At 33.5% G+C, this 17172-nt stretch overlaps 1 protein-coding gene across 1 annotated transcript; it reads left to right on the plus strand.

The window, feature by feature from the left end:
- Nucleotides 1-219: 219 nt before the first annotated feature.
- LOC123533097 (uncharacterized) lies at nt 220-1246 on the plus strand. Its single transcript, XM_053518942.1, has 2 exons — nt 220-231; nt 647-1246. Exons 1-2 carry the CDS (start codon nt 220-222, stop codon nt 1244-1246), a joined length of 612 nt encoding a protein of 203 aa, XP_053374917.1.
- Nucleotides 1247-17172: the final 15926 nt, after the last annotated feature.

Genomic DNA, 17172 nt, shown 5'->3' on the forward strand with positions numbered 1-17172 from the left:
ACTGTATAGCTGTTTGGTCAACTTTTCAACAATCTGACTAAAGTACATATCCTATTTCGCTACGCTTAGGATCTGACAACGAGCTATTGATAGCCTCGTTCTGACGACCCTTCCGCTAGCCAATCAAAAGCTAACTTGCAACATTCTGCAAGCTTTAAAAAGCCTTGGTTTTTGATATCTACAATTTTTATGTCGAAAGATATCGTGAAAGCCGGTAATATGGCGCAGCCGGTAATATGGCGCAAATGACGTTGCCGTTGAAAATACGTGCAAAATACGCGGGACGTTGACGTTTTTGCAGCACCTGTTGAATAAAAACACGTTCTGTGATGTAACCATGTCGCTGCGCAAGAACAGTCGGCCATAGAAATTTTTAACAACTGTTTTTCTACACTTACTGCAACTTTAGACTCATTATCCAACACAACAGTCCTTGTATAGGTAGGTATTTAACACCCTATCGGCCGTTTCCAGGTGCAGTATAAAAATCGGCCATTTTGACGCTTGTACACAGCAATTATTTACGTCATATATGTCATATTGGTATATCGCTTCTATTTACACGTATAACGGCTGTTTTTGATCTGCGGTATTTATGATAAATAAAGATGATAAATAATGTGTTTTTGTCTTTTCTTTTTTTTAGATTGAAGATATGTCTAAGCGACGTACATATTCGAGTGATGCCGTTTTTGCAGCTGTAGATTTTGCAAAAGAAAACAAGAACTTTTCTGTAAGAAAAATTGCAAGGGAATTCGGAGTCCCTGAAACGACGTTGCGAAACAAAATTAATGGAAAATTTGGAGTAAAAATATCGCTTGGAAGGCCTCCAGTAATAAATTTCCCTCTAGAACAAAAGCTTGCAGACCACTGTGCATTTATGGCACAAATGGGTTACGGTTACACAAAATGGCAAGTTTTAGATATAGCTATGGAGTTAGCAAAGGCTTCGGGAGTCTCCGATAAATTTAGAAATGATAAACCAAGTAAGCATTGGTTTAACGGATTCGTAAACAGATTCCCCCACATGATCATGAGAAAACCCCAAAAGTTAGAGAGAGTGAGAGCACTGTGTGTGTCTCCATCTACAGTAGATGGTTACTATAAAGAACTGAAATCAACTTTAGTAGAAATTGACTTATTTGACAAACCTTCCCGAGTCTGGAATATTGATGAAACAGGTATTACATGTGATTACAATCCACCTAAAATTCTTGCGTCCAGATACACCGAGTCAACGCAGTAACATCTGGTAAGTCACCAACTACTACTGTAATCGCCTGTGGGAATGCGATAGGTCACAGATTACCACCTTATGTAATATATAAAGGTGAACATCTTTGCAAAGAACTTGTTTCTGATGGTCTTCCTGACACTAAATATACAAGCACAGCCACAGGTTGGTCTAACAGTGAAACATTTCTTGATTTCTTTAAGAATCATTTATCCCCCAGCTATAGTACTGTATGATGGGCATTTGACGCACATTACCTTTGATGTCATTAAAGAGGCAAGACTCGTTCGAATTCATATATTTGTGTTACCTCCCCATAGCAGCCACATCTTACAACCATTGGATGTTGGTGTTTTCAGTCCGTTTAAGAGGACATTTAGTGCTCTTTGTCATGAGTATGTAGACAACAATATCAATAAAGTAATAACAAGGTACCAGCTTCCTAAATTAATTGGCAAATCATACGACAAGGCACTATCTCCAGGTAATCTACAAAGTGCTTTCAGAACTGCTGGCATCTACCCTTTCAATCCTCAAGCAGTGATTGATAAACTCCCAAAGAAAACAGCAGATAAAGATGAGAACACGAAAACACTCTCGAGAAAGGAAAGACGGGAAGTAAATGAGGTGAAACAGATGTTTATCGAGAAGGAAAGAAAAATTGAACTTCAGAAATCAGAAGAGACACCAGTAAAACAAGATAAATCTAAACAAGAGACCACGTCAAGGAGGTTATTTATACCAAAGTGTGGAAAAGCTGTCACATGTGATGATTTCTTCAGTTTAGTACAAGAGAAGAAAGAATTCGAGGACCAGAAAACAAAAGAAGTTGAAGAAAAGAAGAACAAGAAACTTGAGAAAGAACGAAGAAAAGATCTGGATGAAAAGAAAAGTGCCAAAAAGTCAGTGAAAAAGCAGAAACAAAACAGCAGAAAACGATCAGCTGAAACAGACAGATGTGATCAGGCAAATGAAAGTACCAACCCTCATAAAAGAAATTGTGTAGAAGGAATAAGTCAAGAGGCTGGACCTAGTGGATTTTCAAAGGTTATAGTAGATAGTAACATCTTGGAGGACGAGTTGAAAGACACGGAATTATGTAGAGTATGCCAGAAGTGGACCCCTCCAGCTTTTAAATTATCGAAATCAATCAGACTTCTAGACTGGGGTCGGTGTGACAAATGCAATGGCTGGGTCCATTTGCAGTTCTGTTCTCCTGTGAAAAGTCTTGAAAAAGACGAAGAGTTCCTTTGTCCAAAATGCATTTAAACCGGCCACAGGGCTATCAGATAGCCCGTTAGCTCAGTCGGTAGTGCATTTGCTCTTTAAGCGAGAGGTCCTGGATTGACTGCAAATTTTTCTTACTCTTCGACATTCAAACAAGTTGTCTGACTGGTTCAAATAAAAATAGATTTGCGAAAATAAAAATGGCAATATTGGAAATTTAAAATATACAGAAGACGAATGTGAATGGGTCGTTCTCAGATCTTCGTTTAGAAGATCAAGTACTTTAGTCAGATTGAACTTTACAATATCGTTTGAACTACTGAAATGGATTTTTGATTAGTTACATATTTGATATGTTTCAGACGACAGTTTATCAAATAGTAAATAAACGAAAATATTTAGTGGAGACATCTGATCAGCAGACGTTATAATTAATTTGAAACATATTTTGATAAACAAACTTAAGTGTAACAAATGTTATATTTCCTGTCCCATTGGGCTGATGGAGTTCAGTTGATGTTTCGCATAGGCCGATACACCTGAGACGAAAGGAGTGTTGCACATACATCTCAGTCAAACCAAGTCTCTAGGCTATCTTCCAACATATTTTATACTGAACTCCACACTTTTTTAGTTGTCTTCTTTATCAAATATTGACATATTCCAGTAAGAATATCTTTTAAAGTAAAATGTTTCAACAATGACAATCGGATGTAAATTCAGTCAGTCAGCAGTAACAGTTACAGTAAGGTAATCCTAAAATATAAGTTACAAAATGAGTGCAACTGAAAACACAAGTTTTGGCCATTTGCACAAATATTCTGAGAACCTAGGTTCTCTGAAAAACTTGTGATCTGAAGTGAAAACCTAGGTTCTCGGCCGAGAACTTAGGTTCTCACTTGAGAACATATGTTCTTGGATTAATTGTGCAATTTGCGTGCCATAGCAAGTCGTCCTATCTGCAAATCGCGTTACCTGCTGGATAAAACCATTTTTCCCCCACCAGCCCTATACACTCTTCGAGAGATAGAACACGCCTTAGTTCGGACATGGGATACTGTTTCGCAAATGAACATATTAAGTTGATTAGTTATGCAGGGAAGATATTGCGCGACTTTAGCGGAGCAGTATTAACATACGAAGTAAAGAGCGTATATGAGGGAAATTCTATGACAGTAAAATGAATGTCCTCCATGATCCTAAACGACCAGAAAATATAACAACTACGGGGAGACTTTTTACAGCCGTGACACGTTCTACTTACAACAATTTAGATATATCAGTGTTAGCATAGTTCGATTGTTTTACCTGTATTAGGATCATGCACTAGTGTAGATCCGGGCTCCTTTCTATCTAATAAAGTTTTGCAGACAAAATACAATTCGCAAAGCAAATATCTCCTTTTGTAGACCATGACGTTGTAATTCTTTTTGTTGTTTTCAAATAGTTTAAAACAATCGAAGTAACTAACGGATGGTACAGATTTTAAACAAGTTCCAGAATCTAGAACATGATTGACTATGATAGATGTTCCCTTAGCCTCTAATTTCCAAACATGTCTACACATCCATAGATAGGAGCAAAGCAAATAAAAACCTTTGTGTTTGCCCGACATCTTGACAAAAGCATATTTTATATCACTGTATATTCTAAGATCAACGCTATGGAAACGATTTCTTTCGTTTATATCCAAGAAAAAGAACCTAGAATAATTCAAGCCACATGCACATTAAAGAATAACTATTGAAATCGCAAACGCAGTCCATACTGAATAGCCTTTTTATTAGTTTTAAACTGAGCACTTTTTATTACTTTCGTATTTACATGTGCAGAATCCCAATACATTTGCATGTAGAAAAAAGGACTGAGCAGAACTTAAAAGACTTGAATATGGTAAGTTTTTAATTTTATATTCGTTTACACGATGAATAATTTACTTGCACAAATGCAGTTATTACCATCCCCGGGAGAATTTTATATCAACATGATCAGAACGTTAACAAACTAATGATAAAAGTCCATTAGCAAAAGACATGTTGCAGGTTGTACGCAGCTAAATATTCCCTTTGTAGACAACTTCCACATAATATATAATATACGCCCACAGTGGAAGTTGTTAAAAAAGCTAGCCTTAATTAAAGTCTCCGTGGCCCATCCCAAGTTAAAATTAGTATTCAATAACCTGTCTGTCATTATGCGACTAAACCAGATGACACCCGAGCTAGTTCTTTTAATACTGTTTGGCTTCCACGAAAGTATCCTATCAAACCGCAGCAGTACATGTGTTAATGTGTAAATAGCATCAAATGGTAAACAGTTTTATTCAGTATCAACAAATCAACTGTTAAATATTCATATAAGTCTTTGGTTGAAACACTGAAAACCTGCGGCGAAAAAACAATACTGTTATTCCAATGTGGAAACACCTACAAACGCCACTTTGCAAAGCAGTCAATGGACTGTTTCCCTGTTATCTGGTGCACACGAAATTCTTAAAACAAGTGCTCGCCTTGAATAATTATTTAGCATCAGGAAGTTTTCAGAGCACTACTTTCTTATATACCCATATTGTTATAATAAACCCTACAACTTGTACAAAGTTTGGAGGTACCTTACAACTGGCTTTCTTTAAAAATAAATTTCATGAAATTTAAGATGTATGGATTTTAGTTGACTCGTTGAAAAGACTTCCCTGTGATAAAGCAATGTCCAATAATAAAACTGAGTTGATTTCATATAAACAGAAGATTCTACGTCGAAATCTATCCGTACATACAATATATAACATCGGATGTGCCTTTATAGATACGTTTCACAAAAATATTCAATTGCCGAGATTGGTGCCATTTATATAACTGTACATTCAATAACGATGATTTACCTTACCGTATTCGACGATGAAAACATGCAATTAATAACTGTATGATAACCTATGCTTATAAAACAACAACAACAAAAAAACAAAAGTAAAATTAGAATCCCTGGAAGAATTGAGGATAGCAAGCAAAGCAAGAGCACGCACCACAAAACCAAATACGCAAAAAACCCGATCCTTGATAAATTTTTAAATATGAACAAAATATATATTTCAGAAATGGTGAAAAGCATTTATCAAAAATAAATACAACTGAACAATGCTAATACGTCAGATTTAGAAGCGACATTTTTGGACTTACAATAGTAATTTAGAAACAAAAATATATGATAAAAGACACGGTTTCAATACTGAAGGTGTAAATTTCCCCCACTTGGACGGGGATATCCCTCGAACGGCATTATAAGGTGTCAGTATATTACAATTTATTCGTTTTACAAGAACTTGATCAAAGTTGGAGGAATTTACTCATAGAAATCTGCATATTACAAAAACGTTATTACAACAGTGTTACCTGTATCATAAACTACGGAATACTTTTACTAAATTTTATTTCAGGTCGTGAGAACATTTAAAGACTATAACACAAGCCTTATAGCATTTCTAAAACTCCACAGGTCGCCCAACACGATAAAAATGAAAATGTTGCAGGCTCTGTCCACGCCCTCTCAGAACTCAACATTTGCAGATGCTACAAATACCAGAAACAATTTAGAGATATCCGCAGATGTGTTCATACGGATTGTATATGGAACCTTCAATAATATACAAAGTGCAAATCCATGAAAAGCGGCATATGGTTCCCAGTTATACTAATGGGCTTGGTATAAACGAGAAAATAATGGACTGAACTAAACCAACTGGAATTTAGAGAGGGAATAAAGAGAGGGCATCTTAGGTTATGGTGCCTGCATATCACAGAAACAGCCGAAAGACAAAATAAAAGAGCAGGTACTATATCTAATGGGTGAATATGAAAGCGGGAGTATTGGAACCACCAAAGCCGAACTTTTTAAATTAAAAAACTTAACAGTACCACTAACACAACAAAACTGTCGTGCTGCACGATCTTGGAAGATTGAAATATAACCGCTCTGACTGAATGGATAATCATTTTACAGCCGCCGCACTACATAAACAACCAAGTAGAAAAAGTGGAAACTCCGCAGGTCACCCAATACGTTAAAAATGGAAATGTTACAGGCTCGGTTTGATTGAACTTATTTATTGACACATTTACAATAGGATGTAGTTGATAAACATTTTTATATTTTATACTTCAATCAAATATTAATTTTGTAAAATGTGTTAGTAACTTTATGAAAAGTTGAGCTCGTAAAGCACAGTGAATGTTTGTGATTGATCCATATAGATTTAGTCGCTACGCTTTCCAATATTTATATTTGATGCTGGAATGACTAATAAAATATATGATTCCGTGATATTTTTCTCTTACATCCTACAAAATGGACAGAGGGAGTGGCAATTTGTTGCTTGTTCGTGTCCCTAAACTTTAGACTCTTGATACTATGACTTGTTGAGTACCTTGGTGTACACATACATGAGACTGACCCTACATTATATGATTTATTGTATACAAATTGGGATTATCTTCTCAGCGGGGATTTTTTTTTATTTCATGTTTAACTTGTTCAAAATAGGGTAAGTGCGAGACTGGCATTTAGTGCGTTTAAACCCCTAGTTTCCATTTTATGGATCATGACCGTTCCGAGGCGGTGCACCGATTTTCAACTTGTTTTTGTCCATTTCGTATTGTATGTTATGTAAATTGTCTTGTTTGTTCATGGTGTTACTTTCCTCCTTTCATCCCCCCCCTCACTCCGCCTTCCCTTCACACTCCTAGAACGTTTGTTTTTGCCACCAGCCGTATAAGCATATATTCTTTTCATAGCTTATATATTTTATAGTTTCCGAATTGCACCTAGAATATTGCCTTATTTTCTTTTTTGACAACAAGTACAATGGCAGGTATATTTTATAAAGCTGGGAGTATGAAAATGTACTTGTTACCTTGCAAGCATGTGTAGTTACGTTGAATAATTTATTTCACAATGCTTGTTTACGAAACGGAAAACAGTTTTAAAGGAAGCTATTGATTGTATGACCAGTTTAGAATGCTTTTCGCTTTATAATTTGAATATTTGATGTTTCCGTTCCTAAAATAAACTACTGTTAATGGTATGTACATGTTATAAAATTGTGCAATATATTGTGTTTTATGGAAATATTTCTATCTTAGCATACTGAACTTAGGTTTATAAGGATCCATTTAGCTATACATGATCCAAAATTCTTAAGGAATTATACAATCTTAAATTAACATTTGAATAAGTTCTATTAAATTTCATATACTTGAGGGGTTTTGAGACTATTAAGTTTTGCACACCAACTTAGGACCACACCAACTGAGGACAACACCAACTGATGACCACATCAACTGAAGACCACACTAACTGAGGACCACACCAACAGACAACCACACCGCCTCAAGACCACACCAATTGTAGACAGACCGTTTCAGTAATGGTAGAGCTCATTATTCATGGCCAAATCAAATGACATACAGTTGACAACTTTGCACTGAAAACCGTTTAATGTTTAAATACGTAGGCAGTAAATTGAAACGTTTTAATTGATCTTTTGAATATAGTTCAGGAAAAGGGATCGGCACTAAAATATTTCTTCAAAAGTCAGTATAATATCTGAATTTGCTAAAATCAACTTTACACAAAATATGCAAAGCAGAACTTGGTTGCCACTCAAGTCACGAAAACCTATCACTTGCACACCATTTGAAAAGGACTGGCTTTCTAACTATAATTCAGTAGAGTGCGATATTATGTTACATTTGTACATCCGTTGCCAGTATTAGAACAGCGTTCGTGCCATTCAACCAGTTTTTGTTTCTGTATGCAACGTGTCATTTACCTTTTCACAAGGAAATTATTCTTCAGGCGGATATGCGTATCATTAATAGGAAGGACGGTTTGCCATTTAAGCATAATAAGACACTGTTTTGACAAGTTTACGTCACGGTTTGAAAAAAAAAAGACAACAATATTGCTAAACATAGTAAGACTAAATGAGATGATAACATAACTTCTGAATATAGTAAGACAATGACATTACAAAAGTTGCATCGGACAAGAAGTGTATTGAAAATTTTATTGTATGTAATTGAGTTGTTTTATTGTGGAAGCTGAAAATTTTGAATTTGATAACAATAACAAATATTGTTATAATAAAAATGTAAAGCAGGTAAAATTCTATTACGTTTATCTAATGTATACTGTATAATAAATCACTTGACTAAAATCATCTTTATAGTGGCAAAACAATTCGTAATAGGATTAGGCCAGTCATTCTACCAAAAATATAGGCCCTACCTTAAACAAATTCCAACAGAAACTTTCTTCATTTCCTGACAATCTTTAGACATTGTAGTATTGTAGAAAAAAAGTCCTCAAAAACATCTGTGTCGGAAACTCAGAAAATGCATGATGTTTAATGGCATCCTTTATTCCTTGAACAATTCTAATAAATTCATACTTGTACTGTCAAAATAATAAGCATGCAAGAAAAACAAACATTTTTATGTGATTTATTATTTTTATATAATATTTATGCCATTCTTTTATTTCTATAACATTTTTCAACAAGAAATACATTTATCTCCAGTAAATTTGAAACCAGTGGGGTCAAAATACCCCACCCACTTGCATTTACATTGCAACTCAAAGAGCATTAAATAATTTGCCCAGTAAAACTAACACATCAGTAACAGTTTCAGGTTGCTGTATAAAAGTCAAAACAAAAGTATGCATGTGTACTTAAATAAATAACAAATCACTAGATAAGATGAACCACATCATAGCAAAAGGGGCCATATGATATGATATTTCCTTAACAATGGGAAGTGTGAAAAATAGTTATTTTCGCATCATCTTTATCATGTTACAAACAGCAACCGGTGTTCAAAAAACAATTATTGTAATCATAAAGGAAACCCCTTAGTATTTTACTGTTCTTTACTATGCGCTTTTAAATGTATTATGTACAGTGTATTATTGTGACGAAAACACAAGAGCAGCCCTACAATCTAACCTGCTTAGCCTGTATTGTAGAATAATTAGATAAAATATGTATAAAATTTCTTATTTGAACATTCCATTGTCAAAAAATATATTAATACATACATATGTAATAACTATTATGAATTATATATAAATTACAATGCATTTAAATATACTGACGCTGCCTGTTATATCAGGACACACGTAGGAGTATGTCGGAATATTATCCGCATTCAATTTATATTTTAATCTCAAAGTTAAAATATTCCTAGATCTACATTAAGTTCTCGTTTTCTTTTGATTACAACAGTTGCAAAGTAACGTTCACTTAAGTAAAGACAACTGTATCATCTAATAATTTTCAAACAGTTCAGCGTACTTAAACAACACCAACATGCTCGAACTCTTCACTGTCAACCTTCATACTGTTTGAACAACAAATGCCTCTACATCCTCCACATCCTACAGAACAGGAAAGTCCGTGTTTCCTACAAGAACATCTTTTTGTATCACAATTTATTTTACAATTGCATTTAATGATGTTAAGCAACCTTTCTGGTGCAGCGGACAAATGTGTTTTAAATGGAACAAGTTTATCACCGAGTGAACACCAGCCCCATTCCGGAGGGTTTATTGTATTGCCAATCCACGTTTGAACTTGATGATACACTCTATAGCTATGATACTTCGTGGCTGCTTCTGTCGGGGGTAATGTTTGCACCTGAACTACACATGTGCTTGTAGCTGCTTTAGTTATAAATTTTCTGTACCTTCAACTGTTCAGTGGTGTTTCATTTAATTCATTGTACAAACACTTAAATGAATTTTCTCCGGCTTTAGCTACGTCTTCATGGGATGAACCATTATTTACAAAAACATGTGCCTGTTGTCTAAAATAAGCATCTGTTGCTATCTTCTTAAACACCGCACCTTTACTAATGCCATAATTATATTCGTGATGTTGTATCACACCCGCTAAAAACATGAACAAATGGTAATAATCTGCACGTTTCTGAACCTAATGCATATTTTGTCTCTTTTATATCCCATATTCTCTTCTTTTTTATACAATTCTTTGAGTCGGATGTGAAGTACAAGCTGTTGTCCGATTCGTTTGCATGATAAAGAAGTAAAACGAGTAGATCAGTGTCCCCACCAACAACAACAGTTGGAAAATCTTTCGCTAATTTTACTCCTGTTTCAGCTATCAGAACATCAGCATCACCATCAGCGTTTAAAACACAAATTTCCCGGTCTTGCATATGCTTTTTTATTGTTTGCTGAAATTCTAGAGTTCTAACTGGGAAAACGTCATAACCTCTTTTATTTTCATTTTGTTTTGCGTCAGTACCACAAAAATACATTCACTTTCAAAATCAAATGCTGTTTCGCCACATTTCCGTGTCTTTACACTAGAATTTAAATCAGGCTTTTCTTTTGATGATCTAAGCTGGTTCGGGTGACAGTAGACCCTCCTACACTCAAGATGTACTATCTGGCCCGGAGAAACACATAGTAGATCGCCTGAAATTGCAAAGAAAACGTTTCATTTAGTACATGCCTGATTTGACAAGTACTTCAATAATCTACAGTCTAATATTACCAGTGTTCACGGGGATCAAAGTATGGATTATATTTTAGTTATGCATGAATCATAAATTGACATAATCAAATTATGCATTATTCGATGCAAGCTTTTAATTACATATGTAAGGTAAAGTTTTTTTTAAGTTGATAATAACAAATAATTGTTCATGTATAAAACAGGACATAACTGGCTTCATTGTTCTTCCATGTCCTCTGAGAACTGAAATCATTCAACGCAAAATATTTAGAAAAATATAAAATTGTGTACCTTTCTTCTTGCTAACTGTCATTAAACTCAAGCACCCCTTTGTACCAAGCTTGGCAGTAGGACCTTCATCTTTAACTTTACAAATAACACAGGCTTGCTGCTCAGCGCTGGAAAACAATATGGAGAGCTCTTTAAAATATCACAGCGTACTTCATTTATACTTTATAATGATGACAAAAACCAAAATCGAGTCATCTAGTGTACGTATCGCATTGATTTGAATAGACTTCCGTTGCAATAGTTACCTGGTTTGAAAAAAAAAATCATTATTTTTCTTTTCAAAACTAAACAAAAGTTTCATGAATGCCGTTCAGATATAACTTATAAAATTTCAAAATCATTATGGTCTTACTTCATGCTCATGACCAGCAAAAGCAGTAATCAAGGATAATTTACATCTGCCTCATCAGCTTTTCTTTAACAGTGTTTCAAATATAATTAATCGTGCTACGCATTCCATATTTCCTGACATGAAAAAAATATACTTTTTCCGTTTTAAATATAAAAAATGGGTTTACTATCCTGGAGTCATTAGTTTTGACACCCTTAAGCAGTCTAACATGTATTTCATTAGTAATATAGATCAATTAAACAAATAAATAGTGTTGTTATAAACTATAGCATGTCTCCCTTTATTTTATTCCTGTTTTGTGAATTTTGTGGGCAAAAACATGTCAATATTTGTATTATTGCTGACTGACCATCGAGGCATCCATATTTTTAAGGCTCATGAGAAATGACGCCTTTTGATTGGCTGGCTCTCTTAACCAAAACTTCACTTTTTTGGAGCCTGTATGGCCAAAATCATATTTGGCTGTTATAATTCTATTTGAATGCAGACAAGACCTGAAACTTAAAAGGACAATAAACAAGTTATTATTAATCTTTTTCAGTGACCTTTTACTATTTCTTTGTAAATTTTTTTATTCACTTTACATATTGTTTATAGCAGTCATTCATTATCAAAACAGTGAGGACACAAAAATATATAACCCTTTCTCACAGCTCTAACTTTAGTACTTTCAGTTAAAACCTATTAGAAACATGACCTTCTTTATTTACAACAAGATTTGACAAAGAGCAGCAAAACCATATTTAATTAAATTAATTTAATGTTTTCAAATGATACAATGTGTATAGCCTACAGGAGAGTGAAAAATCTAAAATATATTCATAATTTCAGTCAAAGAAATGTCTTGTGACTTTGAAAAATAGCTGAGGGAAAGAGAAAACCAAGATCTGAATTCCTGACCAGTTGCTCCTGTAAGAATTACGGTTTTAAAGGACTGGAGATTTTTGCATTATTAAAAAGACACACAAATACACCAAAGTAAGAAAAAATAATATAATCTTACTGTAAATCTGTTGAATGCATTAATGTTTTATTTGAGCAAAGTAAAATATTGCCTGCTTTGCAAACTAATGTAATTTGGCATCATAAAAGGTTACTTATAACTATTTGACAGCAAAATAAATAAGGGCGTCAAAACTCATGAGCGTCAAAACAGATGATCGAAGGATATGTTATAATTAACCACAATTTAAGCTTTACAATGATTTATAATATCTTTCCTTAATCAATTTAACGAAAACCAAATATTATTCCAAGTAATAATTATATATACTTGTCACTTTCAGTCAAAAATACTTGCATTAGTCTATTTGCAGATTTTTTTGCCATTTTCAAATTATGACCCAAAAACGCTTCCGTAGATTTATTTTTCGGTTATATTCCTTATTAAGCAATGTGTGTTTCGATTTTTTTTGTCATAAATACCTGTTTTTTTTTCATTACAATTATAGATATAAATACGTATGTTTACTGTACCAAAGCTCATGTGCCCAATACTGGACATAGTAAGGTGCATTAGCCTCTAGTAAACAAATCGCGAAAACATAAAACATTAAAAGACCTTGCTTATTTTCGCCTCTTTTTAAAAGTCATAGTGGCGTAAATGTTGTATTTATTGTTGCAAATAAACGTATATTTACCAATCCTTTGAAATATATTCGTCTTGGTGGTTAAATAAACGGATAATGTAAGACTTTCATGGTAAACTTCGCAGACGCTTGGTTTACGTCAGAACCGGAAGTAGGAAAACGAGCGATATGGTGCATGGTCAGAAAACGAACAAAACATAAACTTTCCGACGTTGTATCTGAAAACCCTGTCGCCCGATTTTTGAGGACTTTTTTTTAGTGTTTCATTTCATATTAAAGAACATATTTAACATAAGAAAGTTTCTGTTGGAATTAGTTTAACGTTGACATTTAGGATAACTGGCCTAGATATAACAATAACTTTACGTAGGTTTTCTTATCGTTGAGCGTTCTTCTGCCACACGCAAAGAGCGCATGTGCGTTAAAAACAAAACATCCGTGAAATAGCATAGACATGGATAGCTTTTGTAAAAAGGTCTATACGACCCCATTAATTTGTCATGTTCTTTGAAAGAGATGTACTTTGCTGATATTTTTGCCAAGAAAGGTTACTTAGAAAATCCCATTCCGCGAATTTTCTTTGTGGGTGTGAGACAAAAGATAAAAGATAAGATAATTTCAATGAGATACCCTATGTGAAACGCCTGTTAAAATACACCTGTTCCCTAAGTGTTTAAAACAGAATGCCTAATTTGCTAGCAAAGATAGAAACACAATCTCCACATCCCATATTGTTGCAAACCTTAACAGGGTTTTGAGGACCAACTTGATCATAAATTCGGCAAAATTTGGTTTCGAAATATCTGGCACACAAAGTTCAGAGTTCAGAGTTCAAAGTTATTTAGCATAAACATATACATGTTTTTTCGCCATTTACAACAAATACAATGACGATTCAATATTTACAGAAAAGTATGATGAACATAACGTGGCAAATTATACATAATACAAAGAAGTTAACGTGTACATACGTAAATTATACACACATTTAACATTGTTACATTTATAGTGAATTTCATTGATAATGGCTCATGATTTTCTCTTTTTCATAGCTAAATAAACAAATTTTGCAAGTTTCATGAGTATAGTCTTTTTTGTCGTAGAAAATAATGCATTAAATTTATGTACATTTGGCCATGTATGGTAAAATCTATTTATATATGTACGTCTAAGGTCTGAATAAAATGGACATATAAGTACAAAGTGATACTCAGATTCTACTTGATTAAGATTGCACATTCGACAGATTCTATTTTCTCTTGGAATGTTTCTATATCTACCTTCTTTTATTTCTAGTTTATGCGAAGAACATCTTAGTCTACTTAAAGCTATTCTATGATTATCATTTTCAACACAATCTAGATAGGTCTCGTGCATAAAATTAACTTTAAAACGTTTATAAGCATCAAGTTTTGTTGACATTTCTAGCTCAGAACACCACCTTTGCAAATATTGGTCATGTATCCTTTGTACAATAGCATTTACATGTGCATTTGTAACATTATAGTTATTCCATAGGTAACCATAACCAAGTTCATTTAACATTTTTTTAACATCTATAGACCATTTATTCACTAATGAGTTATTACCATTTTGCAACATCATCAATTTGTATTGTATAGTATCAGTATTCTGACATAATTTGAACCAATATTTAACAATTCTAATTTTTCTAATAACACTAAGACGGAAAACACCAAATTCTCCATATACTACAACATTGCATGTTTGTTGTTTTACAGATAAAAGCTGTTTCAAAAACTTCAGATATACCCTTTCAATATCAGGAGCTTTATGGAAGCCCCATATTTCTGATCCATAACATAATATGGGCAAAACCATAGAATTAAAAAGTTTCAACTTATCTTTAACAGTAAGACTAACATTATCAAACAATGTATTCAATGAATAGAGAGCTTTAAGTGCCTGATGGGATAACGCCTGCTGCGTTTGATAAAAGCTTCCATTATCCGATAGATTTAGACCAAGATAAGTAAAATTTTTAACTTGTTTAAGAACCTGATTATAATATTTTTCAAAATAATGTTGCGCGGCCTGTTGCCCTTTTTGAATACCATTACAACAGTTTTATCAACATTTACTTCAATACCCGATTTTAAACAATACACTTGTAACTTATCTAACAATGTTTGTAAACCATCTACACTGTATGAAAATAGAGCAGTATCATCTGCAAACAATAGCAGATAAATTTGCAATTGATCAATTGTAAAAGCATCAATATGATCTTGCATATCATTAACAAAGACTATAAATAAAAAGGGAGATAATGGCTCTCCTTGTTTAACGCCCATAAAAGTATCGAAATAATCTGTTAATGTACCATTCACTTTAACACATGATTTAACACTTGAATACATACTTCTAAGAATTGTTAACATTTTGCTGGATATACCACTGTTAATCAATTTAAACCAAATTCCATTTCTATAAGTAAGGTCGAAAGCTTTTCGAAATCTATAAAAGCCGTGTACAATTTTCTTTTTTCATGGTTGATAATCTTATCAATTATAGATTGTAACACAAACACGCAATCAACTGTACTCTTACCCTTCCTAAAACCAAACTGGTTAAAATTTAATTTGTCATTATTTTCAGACCATTTTCTCAGTCTTACATCTAATATAATAGAAAATATCTTTGAAAAAATGCTTGTCAAAGAAATACCCCTATAATTATTTACATTATCTAGATTTCCCTTTTTTGGAACTGGAACAATTACTGCTTTAGTCCATGCACTTGGATAAACACCGGTTGTATAAATAAAATTGAACAATTTACACAGAGCAGGTGACAATATATCGTTACAATGTACAAAAATTTCAGCTATTAATTGGTCATTTCCACCACTTTTATTACATTTGAGTGATGCTATAGCTTTAGACACCTCGCTTATATTGATATCCTCATCTAAAATTTCAACTTCTCTTAAGTTATTATTATCATTATTTACACAATCTTCAACATCATTATCAACAAAAATGTCAGTGTCATTAAATAATAATTTAAAATGATTTAAAAAATCTTCTTTAGAAATATTACCCTTTTTACTGTTTTTTCTAAACTTTCGTAATTCCCCCCAAAACTTTTTTGGTGAATTCTTAGCTAATGTGTGCATTTTTCTCTTTTGTAATAAATGAAATTTCGTTTTAGCTCTTCGTTTGGCAAGTCTGTACAAACGTCTGTTATGTAACAAAAAATTTCTGTTTGCACCACATCTGTCTCTGCTATACTGTCTATTTGCATGAACAAAACATCTTCTTGCTATTTCACAGTTATGGTCAAACCATTCACTTCTAAACTTTCTACGGTATTTATAAGTCTTGTGTATCTTTGAAACACCAAATAAGTCGTTAGCACTTTCATACAATATACTTGAAACAGAGTCGATGCCATAATCAAGGCTCATATTATCGTGTAAAACATCATTTATGACTGATTCAATAGCAGGTAATTTCTGCTGAACATTTTCTCTAAAATCATCATTTCGGCTATTGTCCCATTGCAACCTTTTAATATTTATTGTTTCGTTTAATCTTTCATTTGAATTAATAAAGCATAATAAATCACATTGTATCGGGGCATGAGATGTGAAAGAAAACATATCATGCACAGTAAAATTGCTGATTAGGGGAAGTAACTGATAAACAGCCAGCACATAATCAATTAAGCTATTACCTAAAGCTGACATAAAAGTAAAATTGCCTTCTTTGAAATCCTGACCTTCTATTCTGCTATTAACAATTTTGAGATCAGAACTGAAACACAAGTCTAATAGCTTAATGCCTGAAGCGTTAACTGTTTTATCAAAGGAATACCTTTTTGATAAAAGATTATCTCTAATACTTGATGTATCATTCTCTATACAATTGATAAACCATTCATAATTATCCGGAGTCTCGAGCACGTCATTTCTCTCCCCGCA

The sequence above is a fragment of the Mercenaria mercenaria genome, chromosome 12 (genome assembly GCF_021730395.1).
Source record: "Mercenaria mercenaria strain notata chromosome 12, MADL_Memer_1, whole genome shotgun sequence".
Classification (NCBI taxonomy): domain Eukaryota; kingdom Metazoa; phylum Mollusca; class Bivalvia; order Venerida; family Veneridae; genus Mercenaria; species Mercenaria mercenaria.